Genomic DNA, 18,451 nt, shown 5'->3' on the forward strand with positions numbered 1-18,451 from the left:
TCTCTCTCTCTCTCTCTCTCTCTCTCTCTCTCTCTCTCTCTCTCTCTCTCTCTGTGTCTCTCTGTGTGTCTCTTTCTGGACGACTGCCTCTCAGTCCCCTAAATCAGCGTTTATCAGCGCGGCCAAAAAAGCCATGCTCAAGTCCAATCCGGTCAAAGTGCGCTTTGCTGAGGAGGTCATAATAAACGGCCAGGTTCCAGTCAGTCCTACCACACACACACACACACACACACACACACACACACACACACACACACATGCTTATGGATGACCTATATAGGCAATGGCAGATGGTTTCTACTTAAGACAGAATTCAGAGAATGAAAAATACACAAGACAATCACAGAAATGAGAAATTTCAGTAAATTCCTTTTACGTAACAAACTGAAACACTGATGATATTTCCGTTTGGCAGAACCCGGTGAAGGACAACTCTCTCCTGTTCATGCCTAATGTCCTGAAGGTGTACCTGGAAAACGGGCAGACAAAGTCTTTCCGCTTCGACAGCAGTACCTCCATCAAGGTGCGTGCACCACACTGTAAGGCATACTTCACAAAATTATCACTCACTCCAGCATCKTTAATTGCCAAGAGAAAATTTCATTAGGAGTTCAGACTCGTGTGTCACTAGCAGACTATGAAATCCAGTCCGTTTTCAAGCTCCATTTGTTTAAGGACCTTATTTATTCAGCTTAGGTGGCAAAGAGTGTTTTCTCGTTTGTTGATTTTTATTCAGATGCAACACTCTGTGCCTCCGACTGGCTTGGAGATAAAATAGACTCCTGCCACAAATTGAAAATGCTTGTGGCAGGAGTCGAAGATCACCTTTTGTTGAGGAATAACATTTGTAGCTGTTTTGAKCAAACCTTGAAAATAATGTTATGTGCAGCCTCATCCGATATTGACCCTTTGCAAATATGTCACCTAATCATGTGGCGGTGCAATGACGGATGTCAGAAGTGAGGGAGGGGGGTAATAACTGGAGTGAATTGTTTCCCCAAGTTGTTTTTTCCAGTGTAGACATGGTTATTTCAGGAAGAGGGCTTAAACTTTTAGGGTGCTTCTTTTTTATACACTCGGAAAGTTCTATCCAGTGGAACTTTTTGAGATGGTGGAACAGATTTGATGAGTTTTCGCTGCTCAGCACATTTTATAGCAGACTGAAAGCTGAAGTTCATCACACCTTCGATACCCAAACCACATCCATACCACTTAATTTAGTATTTTCTTTCATATCAACTATTTCTTCTGCTTCTTTTTCAGCTGTGGACGCTTGTTCACCCACAGCTGTTCAGGTCATTTTGGTGCTGTGTTGTAGGTAGGATAGTGTAAATAGAGCGGTAGCGCTGAGCACTGGTGCAACGTCTATCAGTTCACCATTATCGAAACATTTTCTACCTTCACATATATCAGTATTGAAGTATTATCCAACACTATTATGAAGTACAAATATGAATGCTAAACTTYGTACCTTGTAAAAAGCTGTTGGCTGCAAACCTATGGAAAATCCGAGGGCTGTCAGTCCTTACTGTTGATGGCTACTATCCATCGATGTCTTCTGTCCTCATCTATAGGCGTGTGATAAAAGTACATTGGTTTGTTTCATTGACTGTGCAGCCGACTGCCAATTGTTTGTGAAAATTACGGATTTTTGAGGGTCGTGATAAATTTGTCTTGTGGTTCATGAGATATTTTGCTAAACCAGCAGGTACACAAACCCACTCGTGTGCGGACACGTACAAAAAAACATTACATCATTTAGGTCATTGGCAGTTTTTTTAGGATAGCCATTGTAAAAAAAAATATGGCTCATGCTTGTACTGTTTTACAGTCCAAACATGACCAAATTTGAAGTATTTCAGAATACACAAACATATTAAAGGTAATTAGGCAATGTTTGACTAAAAATGATTTACCATTCCAMAAAAGTTTTTGTCTTCTGCTTTTAGGAAGTGATCCTGACCCTGCAGGAGAAGCTGTCGCTTCGATGCATCGAGCACTTCTCCCTGGTGTTGGAAGAGAAGACTGAAGGCTCTGGAAGTAAACTGCTTCTCCTGCATGAACAGGAGATGCTTACTCAGGTGGGGGACCTTTCTCTTTTTCCCTCCTCTTTCTTCCTCTTTGTCTCTTCACACAGACACACACAGTTCTGCTCAGTATTCACACAGCACTTAGACCCCAATGTCATTTATCAGCACTGGCTCAGCAGGGGTGACAGTTCACATTACACCACTTCTTTACACACACTTGTGCGCACACACAGTTGCACAAACAGCACGTGCACACTGATCCAGAGCGACATTGTAATGAGATTCCCGGATCACATAAGGGCAGTTTTGGTATTCATTGCACACAGTTCAGAAGCGAAGCTGTGCATGCGGCACGTACAGTGACGGAGCAATGAGAGGGCTGAAAAACCACAGAGACTGACCGGAGTTTCTTCAAATAAAGGAAAGCAGGTTCCTAAAATGGGAAAACCAATAGTTTCTAGTCTATCAACATATTGATGTTCAATAATTTGTCATTATTATTATATAATCCACGGTCTTGTCTTGATGCCATGTTTAAACTGTCAAGTGGTTTGAAAACCAGTAATGTGCTCTTGAATTTTAAAGCTCCCATTGGTAGAACTACCTATGTATCACCAGCGGTTGCCTATTTATAGGGATTTAAACAAACACTACCCTATCAACAGGCATACCTCATTTCTAAAATAGTGTAAATTTGAATTTACAAGGATGTGGAGGCATTCAAGAGAAAGATACATTTTGAACTGGGATTCTATGGAAAGGTTATGAACTATTAATTTCTTACCTTTTGTAGGTAGGAGTTGAAACTCATTCATCTTCTTCACTCCAGTTCAGTGATTTGTGGTGTGGTGTGGTGTGATTGGAATGGTTTGTGAATCTTACAAACCCATCTTATTTCAGACATATTAAACATACTGTCACCGTGTGGGTTAGAATCAAAGAATTCATCACATCACAGTTGAACAGCAGAATAACCAACTTTAATAGCACAAAAGAGGCAGGTCTATACAACACACTTCCATCTCACTCATGGTGCCACAGAAAATCTAAAAAATAACACAAAGCATTCTGGGAAATAACAGGAAGTCCATTCCCATTACCTGTTACAATACCAAATGATGAAACAAACAAACCCAAAAAATATAAAAAGCATGGTAATTTTGAATTTGGTGGCAGTACATCTATAAAAAAAATAGACAGAACAGCTCCACGTTTCACACTGTYAAGTGTACCCTTATTTTGAAAAAAGAAAAAAAACAGTCTGTAAATGTGTGGAAACTGAGAACCCCACTTGCTGGAGTTTTTGAAGGGGAATGCTGTCTCATTCTTGTCTGATATGATCTATTCTTTGTTGGATAAGAGCACATGTTGTCCTTGGACTTGTATGTATTTTATTTACATCTCTGTATACATACAGTACATCAGGGATATTGAAATACTTCTATTAGTATATCTGTGCAATTTGAAACTGATTGGGGTGTACAAGTCTATAAATAAACACATTAGAGAAACACAAGAGGACAGCAGTCTTCTTTGGTCTTGGTCCCACTATCCATTAGCCCATCAGTCCAGTTAGATTTACACTGTTTCTCCAAACTGAGGAAATTCCATGACCATCAACAGGTCTAATATTTATTGTTCATAATTTTAACTTGTGTTTTTTACAAAACAAACATACTCTTTGACCATTATGGGTGATCTAAATCTGAGTTCTCCAAGTTGAAATGCTGACAAGGCCATAAATGACGATTGCTGGTCAGGCTCTGAACAGGATAGCAGACTTTAAAAAGGTGAGCTGTAGCGAAGCAGATGGGTGGTTCTTGCATGTTTGTCGAAGTAAACATGCATTCAGCAACACATGTTGGCAGGCAGACAGGACTTGGTGAAAGTTTACATTCACAGAACTAACAGACTTACTCAGGTCTCTCCAAGGCATTTCTAAACATCTCTGAGATCATCCTCTCAGAATCAGAATCAGCTTCATTGCCATTCACACACAACATCAAAGATGCAATGCAGAATGAAAATGCAGTTAAGAACACTCCGTTTAGGAGAAAGACACACATGACAAACATGGGGGTGAACGGATGAACAGGCCTTGTGTAAACACGGTCGCAAAAACAAGCATGTGCAAATGACTGAAAAGTAAAGTCACTTTGGTATGATCTGAGAATAAAAGCACAAGCTGTCACTCTAAGATGAAAAGGAATTGGTTCAGATGTCCAGGAGTGACCCATAAGGCCGGCGTCACACTGAAAGATAATCATGCCGATTTTTGCCCTTCCGACAATCTTAAGGAAGTCCAGATTATCGTGACGGCTCTAAAGATAATCATAGCAGATATTCCCGCTGAAGGTGGTGAGTTAAGAGTGATCTAGTCAGCTCAGAAGGATGTCGGGAACGCTCCGACCTCAAATCGGGGATATTCAACATGTTTGATTTTTTGGCCCGATATCAGTGAGTGTAGTGTTCAACCGAGCTCTCAGCCTGTGAATGAGTCGTGTAGCCAATCAGAAAGCGAGGTGACATAAACAMAAACTGTCATGACTCACCAGAAAGTCYGCTGGATGTTAAAAGTCCTATGGAATTGTTTTTCCTCTGGCAAAAATAGTCCACAAACGATCAACATTGTTTCTTCCTGGTTGCAAATGTTTATTTACTCTGAACTCACATCTCTCTGGAGGTCACGTGAGATTTTTTCCCCGGACATCTGAATTCTCGCGAGATTTCAGGAAGTCTCGCGTGATTTAATATCTAACAGTTCATGAATGAAATATATTTTGGTGTGTGGTGTGTTGTTTCTTGTCATGTGACTGTACATCACACTGTAGGGCCAAACTTGGTAYATCCATGATTTTTTATCCTCATGTGTGGGCTCTATCAGTCTTTGAAAATTGGCCGACTGTTTTAAAATCTTGTAGTGTGACTCAGCCTTAAAGCTGTGAATCGCAGGTCTGCATAAAAAAGAACRTTTTACAAGAACGGCTTGTGCCTAAGAACAAAAGTTCTCCTCCCACAATTAACACATTTATGCATAGTTAACGGTTCATAGACAACATAGAGGGAAGGTTTTGTGGTTAGAAACAACAGAAAACGTGCAAGAAGTGCATGCAAATTTCCAGCATTTCTGCTTTATTCACCTTCTGCATGAGTTTTTTTTTTTCACTTTCATCCACTGCTGTCAAACCCAGGTGACCCAGAGGCCCAGTTCGAACAAGATGAAGTGTTTTTTTCGTATCAGCTTCATGCCCAGAGACCCAGTGGAGCTGCTCCGGAGGGACCCTGTGGCATTTGAATACCTCTATGTCCAAGTAAGCAAAATGTTACAAAATGAAATACAAGTTATGTGCATTGTTAAAAAAATCAATAAATAATAAAACAACATGCATTTGATAAGCTCTTGTTTGAAGTCTAAAGAATTTCCTTTGATAATTCTTTAAGTAAAATAGCCTGACAGAAGGAACAGGAATCATCCTTTCTTGCCACAGTTCAGCAGTCTGTGCTTCCGCATCTTTCATCTAAGATTGGAAACTTTGAGAGGATCTGAAATCACAAAGGATAAAAAGAAAAAAAAAGTATTTCCATTCAATTGGGATCTACCACTGCTGCTTTACTCTGTGGAGACAGGAAATGCACTTCACATTTCTTTTTGTCCTGCTTTGTCGCAGAGTTGTAACGATGTGGTTTTGGAGCGCTTCGGCCCGGAGCTGAAGTACGACGCTGCACTGCGATTGGCCGCTCTGCAGATGTACATCATCTCCATGACGACCAGACAGAGTCAGAAGGTTTCTCTCAAATATATCCAGTAAGTTGGTGAATGAACACAGTTTTGTGCGTCTGAGACACTTTTAATATGATGTGATGTAAAAATGTGACTGACTTTCAACAGAAAACGCTGTCCTTCAGTCTTTTTAGTGTTATGTTCTGTCACTGATCCATTTTATATTAAATGATATTTTATTGCAAGTATTTAACCTGTGTCAGATAAAAAAAATCACCTTTTCCTCAAGGGTGTCTTGACTCTAAAATCAATGTCCTCTCAACAGAAAGGAGTGGGGTCTGCCGCTGTTCCTGCCTCCAACTGTGCTGTCCAGCATGAAGGAGAAAAACATCAAGAAGGCTCTGACGCACATCCTTAAAACCAACCAGAACCTTGTGCCTCCGGGGAAAAAAGTAACCGCTTGTCTTCGTCTTTCTTTGTCCTTGTTAATAGTCCTCCCAGACACACAAACACATCACATCTTATGATAGCAATATTCCAAAATGGCACCACTGCAAGCGTTGCAAAGGTTCTCACCCTTGTCAACCTACGACCCTTTGCCAAACTAGACCTTGAATGCTAATGTGAATAAGAAGCTACACGCATTGTCATAGTTTCTGCATAATGAGGTATTCAYATTCACACACACACATCCAGATAAGAGCTGGGTCACCCAAGTCAGGGCCAAAGCTTTCAGCTCCATTTCAAACTGTTTTAGTGGCGCAGTGCTCCAGATGGTCTCCTTCACGACACTGTTCCTGACTTTGACATGTTCAAAACAAACAAGTTTAGTTTTAACTTACTCATGCAAAGGCTTCAGTTAATTCGTCGTTCAAACATTTAGGTGAGTCAAATTTAATTTGAGTTTGACAAATTGTATTTTTTGCAGCATACTGTACATAGTACATGTTTAAAATGGAAATTAGATGAAATCTCAATTGAACATGTAAAAAACAATTAATTCACCTTTTTAACTCAATATTTTTACCAACAGAATGCAACCTGACAGCATGCCATATTTCAAACAGTTTTATTTTATATATTTATTTATTTATTTTTAGAAATTGCTTTATATGTATGTGCTTTTTTAAAACTTTACTTTATAAAATGCATTGGAATACGACATAGAGTCCTGGAAATTTTAATTGATGATATTCATTTTAATAGTAGTTTCAAAAAAGATGATGTCACATATTTAACTTTTAATAATATGGAAGTTGCTAAATTAATTGATTATTAATAATTAATTCCATGTTTCAGTAAGCATCAATGTATTTTAAAATCCTCCAAATTGATTAAATAATCCAAGCTTTAAAAAGGAGGAAAATGATTAATTCGTTTAAACAGTCAAATGTTGCACGTCTTTTTGAGCGTAAAAATGATGTGAGGCTCTGAAATTAGCTGTTAAGTTAAGAGTGAGATTAGATTTAGGTTCAACCACTGGTCTGTGGATATCAATCTGGTTAATTTAAATATGAAAATACACTCCCTGGCCAARAAAATAAGTTTCCACCTGGGTTTAACTAAGGTCTATGATCTGGTGTTGCTGCAGTTGGTCAGGTCTAGGTTCAACAACAGTTTGTGCTCAAAGAATGAGGTCAGCTGRAWAYACCGAATGACCAAGTTATTCCATCAATGTATTTTTTCTTCCCTGATGGCACGGCCATATTCCAAGATGACAATGCAAGGATTCATCGGGCTGGAATTGTGAAAGAGTGGTTCAGGGAGCATGAGACATCACTTTCACAAATGGATTGGTTCCACAGAGTCCATTGAGAAYCTTTGGGATGTGCTGGAGAAGGCTTTGTGCAGCGGTCAGACTCTACCATCAGCAGTGCAAGATCTTGGTGAAAACTTAATGCAACACTGGATGGAAATAATTCTTGTGGCACTGCAGAAGCTTATCCAAACAATGCCACAGTGAATGTGTGCCATAATCAAAGCTAAAGGTGGTCCAACAAAATATTAGAGTGTGACCTTTTTTTTTTTTTTTTGATGGCGACTTTTGTTTTTGGACGGGCAGTGTTTGTTTCAGAATTCTGTCATAGTGAATAAAAAGAAAATCCTGGTSATGACACTACTGTGGTTTTGGCTAGTTATACTTAGTTTTGTGCATATGATTTTGTAGTTTTGGAATATTTTGTGAATTTGAAAATTTTATACAATCTATCCATGAAATGAATTCCAGGAAAAACAGAATAGGTCATTAATAGCAAGAAAATTATAGGGACAAAAATGTTTTTATGCATCCACCTGAAATATTTACAAGTTTATAGAACAATACTGCTTCCTGTTTATTTCTCTAAAAAATTTTAATTCTGTTTGTTTCATTTGGKTTTTTTTTTCTGTTTTGTAAGACCTGTAGAAAAATACTATATAATTTTTGAGTTTTACTTGTGCAGAAAAATTCTCAAAGAAAATGTGTAATTCTATACATGAACAAGCTATATGTATATCCCAATAATTATAACAAAGAAAAGAACAACAAAATGTGCCCAACATTTTATTCACAACAAAAGTGAATATTTGTCTTTGTAATAAATCTGGATGAGATTTTAAATGCACTATCTAGCACCAATTTATGCCTGAATCATAGCTGCATAAATTGTGTGCGGCTCTTTTTATGATTTTATCCTGGATATTCACACCATGTCTGTAGATGACACCAAAATTTCAACTTGTTTCTGAGGTTTTAATTAGTTTGAAATGAAATGGTAACACAGCCTTATGTGTTATTGTCTGCAAGGCACTAAGCATGCACTGCAAATAAATGTTTACAATATTCATCAAGAACAAAATTAGATACACATTGTGGCCGATCTAATCTATCACAGCAGATGTCGGAATTTTGATGAGCTTCAACACACCAAAACATCATGCTCGCAGTAATAAATTTTGTTTATTTGAATTTAAAAAATGAACAGTAAACATTTATACAAATTTTGTTGACTGGAGTAAATCTGATTTTAGGAAGTGTTTGGTAGTTTGAAGGTCTGATAAAAACTGCTGACCACTGGAGAGTCCAGCTTATCTACAAGTGAGATATAAGGAGTGCTGCAGTGGATTAGACTGAAATGATATGATGAGGTTTAATGGAAAATCAGTGGTCCACATCAAAATGACTTGAGAGTGCTTCGCATRCTGAGACTGGAAGCTTCTAATGCTGCTCCTCAGTCCGGGGTGAGTGCATTTCTGAATAACTGTGCACATGTTTCACCTTTCTCCTCACAGCTGACTGCGTTGCAGGCCAAGGTGCATTACCTGAGGTACATCAGTGAGCTCAAACTGTATGGAGGAAGAGAGTTCAAGTCAATACTTTTGGTAAGACCTAAACGTCGTCAATGACAAGTTCATTTGGGAATAAAATTTCAATGCTTTTCGTGGACTCCTTTTGTTGCAGCAAGGTGAGAAACAGACTGAGGTGATGCTGTTGGTGGGTCCTCGTTATGGAATCAGTCACRTCATCAACGCCCGGACCAACCTCGTGGCCCTGTTGGCAGACTTCAGCCACGTCAACCGCATCGAGATCCTCACCGAGGACGAAACCAGAGTCCGGCTGGAGCTTCACGTTCTGGATGTTCGAGTGAGTATGACTGCCTTTGAAGAATAAAATGCCTGAAAGCAGTCTTTTTTTTTTATCAACTCATGTTTCAATCCTCTCCCCTTTTGCTTTGTCAGCCCATTACGCTGATCATGGAGGCAAGCGATGCCATGAACCTTGCTTGTCTAACAGCAGGCTACTATCGCCTCCTAGTGGACTCACGGAGATCTATTTTTAATGTGTCCCACTGCAACAGCACAGGAGAGGATGATGGTGGTGAGTTACAAAGATAGTATATATCACACATTTGCTGATCATTTAAAAAAGAGTTTACTGGCATAAAGTTTCAAAAGTGTTTTTTCTGGCAAAATACTTCATATAAAACAGTATAAAACTCATGTTTTCTTACAGGCTGGCAAAATAACACCCAAAATTGAGATTGAAAACTTAAAAATTGATGTTTGACTGTGAAGCATAAAATCTGGCAGCAGAGCACTCAGTAGTTCATGTGAACATAGAGAAGCTGCTTTAAATTTTTTTTATCAAACTAAAATATGAAACCCTTAAAAACAAGCTTGCTTGCTGCTATCTTCAGGTCAGGAGCGTGTCCTGGAGTGGCCATACAGCACCTCCTCGGAGAACAATGAGGAGCYAGCGCAGTGTGAAATATACAACAGAGGCTACTCAGACAACGAGCAGAGGGAAAACAGCATTAGTCCTTATTTCCCTAATTCCCAAAACATGGAAAGTGACCTTGGGACAAGGAGAAGTCCATTGCCCCCGCCACTTCCCCCCGCAACTCGACACAAAATTCAAGATTCGCCTCGGAGTGCCAAAGTGTCATTCATTTTTGGGGGGAACCCACCTCTGAACAGACCTAAGAACTATGACATAGTGCCAGAGAGCCCGGAGTCATCGGAACCCTTCCAGTTCAACGACTTAACACATGTCTACAGCAACATCATTACTGAGGAAGGCAGTGAGGAACCTCTGCTAAGAGATCTGTTTTATCGTGATACACCTGACGACGCAGAGGATGATGATGACGTGTCCTGTGAGGAAGACTCCACAGGGGGCACACCGGTAGGCGATAATGCCCAAATTGGCGATGCAGGCTGTGACAACCAAAGAGGCAAAGCTAGTTTCCTGACTCTATCTGGTTCCACTGATGACATCATCGACCTAACATCACTGCCCCCTCCTGAAGGAGACGACAGCGTCGATGAGGATGAGGACGACACTTTGCTGCAGACTTTGAACCTAGCGATTGCAGCTCCACCACCCGGCTTTCGGGACAGCTCAGACGAGGACACTGCTCCAGAAGGACGGCCTCTGAGCACAAGCGATAACGACGATATACCGGTGTCATTAATCGATGCTGTGCCAACACACGGGGAGGGAGAAGGGAGCGGAGGGGGTGAGAGGGGACTGGAGAATGCCGTCATGAATACGCTACAAGCACTGGAGGATCTTTCTGTGTCTGAACAAAGACCTCCCCCACCACCTCCCAACAGTAACAATACAGGTCAGTTTTGGCTTTCAGGTGAAATTTCAGAATGAACYTAAAATGCAGTATAGCCTTTACTGGTGAACCTAATGTGACCCTCTCTAAACATTTGAATACTGATGTCAGACTTTTCACTGTTTCAGTACTCTTTGCACAACTTGCTGTTCTCTAACAAGGAGCCAAATGGCAAAATTCACAGCATGAATCCACTAATAAATTTACTGATTCAAATAAAATAAATAAATCAATTAAACAGTCCTCCTCATCATGCTGTTCACATTTTGACATTATGAGATCAAGCCAATACCTTACAATTAATCAACAAAATCCCAGCAAATTTCCCTATTTTTTGTAAGTAGTATAGGTGATTTATATCAGCAATTTGACACTAGCTTTGATATTTTTAATCTCTCCTGTCTAAAGAAATACTATTTTTAATCTTTCATGTTCAGGTGCATATATAATTGTAGGTAATATCACAACACTAGAACTGATACAGATACTAAGAAATTTACTGAATTCTACATTAATACTTTAATCAGAAAAGTAACAAATAAAAACACATAATTTTGAATAATTGGGGCTCCAGACCATCTGTTTCAATATACTGATGGTAAATGGTACATGTGCTGATGGTCCTACTGAAAGTTTGAAGAGAACCGACACAAATTCTGGAAGCAGCACCTACAATAAAATCACTTTTCCACAAWACTGTTGTATTTTTGACTACATTCCTGTTAAACATATTTGTTCTAAACAGACCATATCTGACTCAGAACAGTGTTATATAATAAATAAGGTTGTGAATATGGATTAAATGTTGTTAAGCAGCTTGACTGTTTGACTGTTGACCTACATGCACAAAAAAGTCGGAAAGTCAGAAGAAAGTGTGTCATTTAGAAAAGGCAAAAATGGCACTTTTGGTATCAGTACTGCCAAAAATGAGTATTTGACCTCAAATGTAGCCCTGCTTTGTGTTTAAATATCAACTTGTGGTAAATGATATTTATCTGTATTTCTCTTATCTTTTAGGTGTTTACACATCTCAAGGTTTCAGCCCAGAGTCATCCTCAGATTCTGGTAACGAGACCAACTCTTCAGAAATGACCGAAATCTGTGAACTCGCTGCTTCTCACAGGCTCAACGAAAGCCACATGCGTTTATTGGTGGCCACGAGGGAAGGATATCAACCACTACTTGAGGAGAAAACAGAATTTCCGGTCTCACCCAATGCGTGCAGCACAATGAATAAAAAAGCCCATAGTCCAACACAACATCTTCAGCCTCCAGCAGTACCTCCAAGGCGTAGCCCACAGTTAGACACCACACCGTCAGTGCAAGACAGATTGGAGGTGAAGCCACAGACGAGTCTTTCACTTACTCTCCAGCGTCCAAGTTCTACCACGCTAGGACTCAAGCATCATAAAAAGTCTGCAGACTCCAGTGGCAAGTACAACACCTTCAGCACGAGGGAAGTACACCGAGGTGAGAGCAGTAGCAGGCAGAGCTATCTTGACTTGAACCAGCATTCAACGTTCTCTGAGCAAAATGAAAACCAAAGAAGACAGAACTCTTTTGTGGCTGAAAATGCGACAACTGAGATCACAGGAGTAAACAGCCTCCCTCGTGATCATTGCAGAAATGTACGCCCTTCTTCCATCGTTTCAGACCGCTTCTTGGATGTGGGCAACATAGGGGACTGCGCATTGGACAGTGGTGCTGCAGCTGTTGAGCAGGATGAACATTTAGTTGTGGCATCGTTGCTGTCCCCTGCCAGAAAATCTAGATCATCTGACCAGGGATCTGATATACAAAGTGACCATCAGACAATTTCAAGACAACAGAGCGTTGCACGGTTGTGTGAGTACCATTTAGCCAAAAGGATCTCAAATTTGCAAGGAGAAGCCCACAGTTCTCTGCAGGGCTCTCTGTGCTCATCTCTGGATGCGGGTGGTAGCACGAACAGTAGTGCGTGTGCCACACCAACTGACTCTCCCCTCGGTCCTGGTGCAGTGCAGTCAAAACACCCTCGATTGCAAAAGCACCCACTTTCTAGCTCCTCTTCTTCACTACTCAGAGCACTAAACTATGAGGATAGCAAATCTGGAATCCCAGTTGGTTTCCCTGGCCAGAGCACTCAGGGCAAAGACMTCCATCCACATGCAGACCCTGCATTACTTCGAAAAATGCTGCCTAACATTCACCCTCCTCTTGCTGGGGTGGAATCAAACCGACCCTCCTCAGCTACCCCATCTAAGCACAAAGAAATGGCAGGCATTGGAAATAAGAAGCTACACAATGACTTGCATGCTAAACAACAGGCCTGCTTTAAGGGACTTAACCCAAAAGAAGGTAGCGAGGCCTACAGACAACTGATTAACTATTTAACAGTGAGCCAGATGCATCAGGGAGGAAAACTCCACAGTGCTGGAATGGGAGGGGCAGTGAAAAAAGACACTAGACGCTTTATCACCAGCAACCCTCAGCTTGTTGAAATGGTTAAAAATAGGGGAAACACAATTGCTCGCTGTCAGTGTACGCCCTCAACTACATCATCTCCATTCGTCAGCCCTAATATTGTAACTCCTCACTCAGCCACCCCGCAGGGGGCATCTAAAAATTCACAGTCATACCACTCAGCCACACTTCCTGCTAAACTCAAGAGAAGTCCTGATACGCATGCTCAGAGGCAGARTGAGGGTTTAGATTTCAGGAGAGTAACCTCTGAGAGGAGGAGCTCATTTTCGGGTCTAGAAAATGAACTTAGTGGAAGCGATATGGATCCAGAGCACTTTCTGTCACTCTGTAGAAAACAGGACTGTAATACCAGAGATGGGGCATTGAATTCAACTCGAAACTTTGGAGGTACAAATTATAGGCCCCCACCGAGGTCCAGAAGCCAACCAAGTAGCAGCACAGAAGACTGGTTCAAATCAGACCCAAGGTCAGTGCATCAGTCTCATCCCCGTCCCAATGATTCTCTTTGTATCTCTGCTGCTCCCAGTTTGAGTGGCCAGCGTGTGGACCTCTGTGCCATCTCACTAGGAAGGGGAGATCACCCATCAGCTTTTGTCAGGCAGTCATCGAGTAGCACTAGAGCAAATGTTTCATCGCCAGTACCTAATGCACAATATCCCCCTCCACCACCACCACCCCCACCACCTCCTCCACCTCCTTCGTCTCTCCCCACACAAGCAAACTCTAGCTCCAGCAACTCAGGATGCCCGCAAGATTCCCTTCATTCCAGCCAGTTTAGGCAGAACCACATTCAGTCTGTTACACCAACCCTGTTGCAAACAGATCCCTTCAGCTGCAGCATACAACGGGGCAGGGAGCTCAAACGCAGCTCAAGCAATGTGACTGCCAGTTCTGGAAGTGTGGAAGTTCTGTTTGATAAGCCCACACGCAGCCGGAGCCAGCAGCCCTTATCAGCACCTATGTCCCAACAGGGTGACACCAAAGTCCAACGGAGACCAGCGAGGAAACGTCTCTCCAAGAGCTACTCCCAAGGATCTGTGTCTTCCCACACCACATGCTGGTCCAGTGGCGTAGACAGTAGAAGGGCATCTGTTGCCTTTCCATTACAGAAAGACTCCAAACACATGAAGGGCTCTCAAAAATTGGACACTAGTCCCTGGAGATGCAACGGGCCCTTTAGCTACTGTTTCTTTAAACGTAAGAGTGAAGGTGAAGAGGATGAGATTGAGTGGGAGAGACCCAGAGGAATTCGTGGTGGGGTCAGTATTGACAATAATGGTGCAGTCGCACCTTCTCTGTCCCCCTGTGGTTCAATAATGGATGCTGCAGGAGAGCAACTGTATGGAGAAGTCCTCAATAACATGAGCTTTAGCGACCGCCTGGCACGAATCAATGCTCTCAAGGACCGCATGTATGCCTTTCCTTCTGGCTTCAATGATGTCCGTCGTGACGCTAATGAGCTCATTGCACTGGTGAGATCCAGCATAGGCCGATGTGATCGGGGAATCCAGATGCCTATCCAGGATGTATCTCAGTACAAGCAGCTCCTGTCTGTGGAGTCRAAAGAGTTAGGCCGGGCATGCCGAAGAATGGCACAGGCCCACAGTAGTCCAGAAGAAATGCTGCTTGCTGTAACGTGTAGCTTTCAGGTGCTATGCTGTTTGTGTGAAGCTTGCATGTGTCTGGTTAGGGGACTTGGAGCCTCGGCCATACACCAACAAAGAGACGTTGTAGCAAAGGTTGACGAAGTTGTTATGAACTATATCTGTTTGCTGAAGGCTGCTGAAGCTGCCACCGTAGGAGCACCAGGGGAGCACAGTGTTAAGGCCCTGGTCCGCCACTCCAGTACAATGTCAGCCATTGCTAAYGCACTTACACGCTCACTTAAAACGCTGCTAAGCAAATAGAGACACTTACTTATGCTTTATAGTATGGCCTATGCAGTCAATAGAAGTCTGTCTTGCAGTTTCTATGTGTTTCATTGTCTAGGAGGTCTTTATATCCACAAATGTAAGACTTATTGCAGTTAAACTTAGCATTAAAATTATATAACATTTTAGAGATGAGTACAATGCTGAACTAAAGTCGTATGACTKGCTTTTTCTGAAGACTGAACTTGACATTTATTGCAACGTCTATTTACAAAGCCATATTGTCCCAGATCTTTATGTAGCCAATAGTTAATATACCCTTTTATCCTGTGCATTATGTAACCTGTTCAGAGTGTGTATAATGTACATAAACACAACTTAATTATATTATCTGAAGTCKCACTTTCTTTTGAAGAACTCTTCTTAGTTTGCTTTAATATTTTCTAGACCAGAAGTGAAATCACTTTCAATGCAGTCAGTTCATCATGTACAGTTTTATTACAAATATATTATAAGGATGATTGTAAGAAATAAATAGTAAACTTATAAGTGAAAGTGTGTTACTCAGTCCAGTGAGAAAAGTATTGCATTAAATTMATAAATTATTGAGCTATATTTCTAAATACAGTATCTTGTAGCCTCACAGTGCACTTTTCTTTGAAGATAAGAATTTAAGTTATGTACATAAAATATCATTGCAGTGATCTTTTTTGTTATGTTCTACTACTTGGATTATTTTCTAAGAGTAATGAGAAAGACATAAAAGTGTTTCCCTCAAAATTGAACATAAAACTGAAATAAAAAGATAAAATGTACTATGTATTTCATGTTGATTGCTGTTGATTGCACMAACTTTTTATTGAAGGGTTTCTAGATATTTTGTGCTTACACAATATTTTATTTTAGACAGTGTATCAGGACACTGTTACATTTTTTTTCAATAAATCACCAAACCATTAAAATATTTTACTGATTTTTTTTCTTAGCCTTGTGTCTTTTAGTCTGATATATTCTGAAAATCCCTGCTTGCTATCCATCCCTCCCCACCTACCTTTGGTCAGATTTTGGAGGGAACAGTTCCCGAAGGTAAACCCATCATCCCTCTCCCCAGCAACACTTTCGCTCCTCCTGGATCCTGAGGAATTCWGATGCCAGAGAGGATAACTGTTCTTCCTTTCAGTGAGTTCTGATTCTGCCTCAGGGTCTCCTCCCAAAATAATGCACCTGAAAAACCTGCAGAGGTAGGAGTTATGGAGGTATCCTATAGATCAGGAGTGTCCAAACTTTTTTTTAGTGAGGGCCAAATACAGAAAAATAAACAAAGGGCCGGGCCACACACTAGAAGTGACATATTGATACATCAATAATGTGTGTTTCTAACTCACCTATGTGAAGTTAGAGTGATGAAACACTGCTTTATGAAATCACCATCTGAAAACGGTTTGCAGTCCTGGGCAATAAGTTTAGCGACTTCATAACTTGCTGTTGTGGCATTTTCCTGTATTTTGTTAGCACAAAATGCCGGTCTCATAATGCCGACGGGCATTATCTTCTTTCATCACAGCTTCATCTTCATTGCAAATCAAACATACAGACTTTCCATTGATTTCTTTGAAAAAATACTCATTTTCCCACCATGTTTGAAATCTCCTACACTCGCAATTTTTAGTTTCTTTGGCGCTGCCATTTCAGAAGACTCAAACAGTGTCGCAGTCACAAAAAGGTTCTTCTTCTCTTCTTCTCTATATTTCCTGATGCATCTCAGTAATCCAGGTACAAAAAATCAAAAAGAAAAAATAAATAGGTCCTCTGGATCGGTTCTTCTTTAGTGAAACGTTTCGTCTCTCCTCCAAGACACTTCATCAGTCTGATGAGTTTCAGTTGAAACTCAGCTTTGTAAGCCCTCTTTTTGATTTTCTTCTCTATAATTTCGTTTCTGTGGCTGGCTCCAACCAGTGTTGAAACTGAGAAGTGCAACAGAGTTGAGCTCAAGCTGCTTGTGCAGGCCATATGTGGCTGGCTCATCTAGTGTTGAAACTGAGAAGTGCAACGGAGTTGAGCTAAAAATTCTTGTGCGGGCCATATTCAATTATATTTTCAGAATTTGCTGCGGACCAATAAAAAAAACGGTACCCCCGAGCCATAGTTTGGACACCCCTGCTATAGATGGTTCTCAAATGATATAGCAACCTGCAGATCACATGATCAAATTGCCATATTCATGGGCAGGAATGCGGAAAAGGGGGTAATACAGCACAGAAATTAATATAGTCTAGATTGTGTATGTAGTATGTTTCTATTATAATTAGTTTTAGCAGGAGGAAGTTTGCGTTGGAGTTGGTTACAAAAATGTGCTGGTCGTGTGGCAGAAACACTCTGAAAAAAAAACGACGGTGCAAAAACACTAAGAAGAAGTAGAACTGTCAGCAAAGTGACGTGATTTTGTGGCTGGCGATAATCACCCACAAAGATTTCACCCTCCTCGGAATTCCAGAGTGTGTTCAGATCACTCCTACCATGGTTAGTGACCACATAGTATGTTAATTACCTTAGAAAATGTAAAAGGTTGTGCGCTATAAACAGAAAAGTGATTATGCAATCTACACACACTGACAGCATCAGATAATCACAAAAAGCTCAGTATTGTGTGGTATGTACCCATTTGGAGTATGTAAGACATAATTACTAATAATATCAAACAAAGTCACACAGAGTCATGTTGACACAGCCTCCGTGTTGGCTCTGCAGACTTCAGCAGCTCATTAGGATCATTACTTTCAATATAACTAAATACCTTGATTTAGATTTTTTATCCAGTGGATTCTTGAGTGTCCTGAAAGGCACGTTTTAAATACAACGTATTATGATCCTGGTTATACTCATCTGCGTCTTTCAGTTTTCTGTTCAGTTTTGCATTTTTTTCCTCCCTTGCTTTTGTGATTCTCCCATACTGGTTTTATCTCTACAAGCTAAATGCTAGCCCACGAACAGGGTGCAGAGGGTAAAAAAGCCCCGGATGATGACGTCATTGAGAACCATCTATTCAGAAGTCTGAACCAACTCAGCTGACTCCTTTGAATGTGGTGAAGGACTGACTCTACTACAAGCTCCTCATCCTAATGGAGCTACTACCTGTATTTCTAAAGAGGAAAATTTAGTGGTTTGTATCCAGGATCTCAGTCTTGTTGTGACACATTAACTGGTTGGGTGGGGGTGGTGTGTGTGTGTGTGTGTGTGTGTGTGTGTGTGTGTGTGTGTGTGTGT

At 40.8% G+C, this 18,451-nt stretch overlaps 1 protein-coding gene and 1 long non-coding RNA gene across 5 annotated transcripts in view; one reads left to right on the forward strand and one right to left on the reverse strand.

Annotated features, from left to right (window-relative positions):
* Positions 1–15,572, forward strand: part of LOC106521332 (FERM and PDZ domain-containing protein 4) — a 74,179-nt gene extending 58,607 nt beyond the window's left edge. For all 4 annotated transcript variants that reach the window (XM_014013866.1, XM_014013867.1, XM_014013865.1 and 1 more), the window contains exons 6-16: positions 95–199; positions 416–523; positions 1,950–2,081; positions 5,222–5,341; positions 5,699–5,835; positions 6,077–6,203; positions 9,022–9,111; positions 9,191–9,373; positions 9,469–9,607; positions 9,927–10,856; positions 11,871–15,572. In XM_014013866.1, coding sequence (XP_013869320.1) covers positions 95–199; positions 416–523; positions 1,950–2,081; positions 5,222–5,341; positions 5,699–5,835; positions 6,077–6,203; positions 9,022–9,111; positions 9,191–9,373; positions 9,469–9,607; positions 9,927–10,856; positions 11,871–15,223 — 5,424 coding nt within the window. In that variant the 3' untranslated portion in view covers positions 15,224–15,572. The remainder of the gene's footprint in view (positions 1–94; positions 200–415; positions 524–1,949; positions 2,082–5,221; positions 5,342–5,698; positions 5,836–6,076; positions 6,204–9,021; positions 9,112–9,190; positions 9,374–9,468; positions 9,608–9,926; positions 10,857–11,870) is intronic.
* Positions 1,488–2,843, reverse strand: LOC106521334 (uncharacterized). The gene is made up of 3 exons (XR_001310657.1): positions 2,815–2,843; positions 1,917–2,054; positions 1,488–1,568 (listed from the first exon to the last, which is right to left on the reverse strand). It is a non-coding gene; the product is annotated as an uncharacterized LOC106521334 (long non-coding RNA).
* Positions 15,573–18,451: the final 2,879 nt, after the last annotated feature.

Source organism: Austrofundulus limnaeus, unplaced genomic scaffold (genome assembly GCF_001266775.1).
Source record: "Austrofundulus limnaeus strain Quisiro unplaced genomic scaffold, Austrofundulus_limnaeus-1.0 Scaffold107, whole genome shotgun sequence".
NCBI lineage: Eukaryota > Metazoa > Chordata > Actinopteri > Cyprinodontiformes > Rivulidae > Austrofundulus > Austrofundulus limnaeus.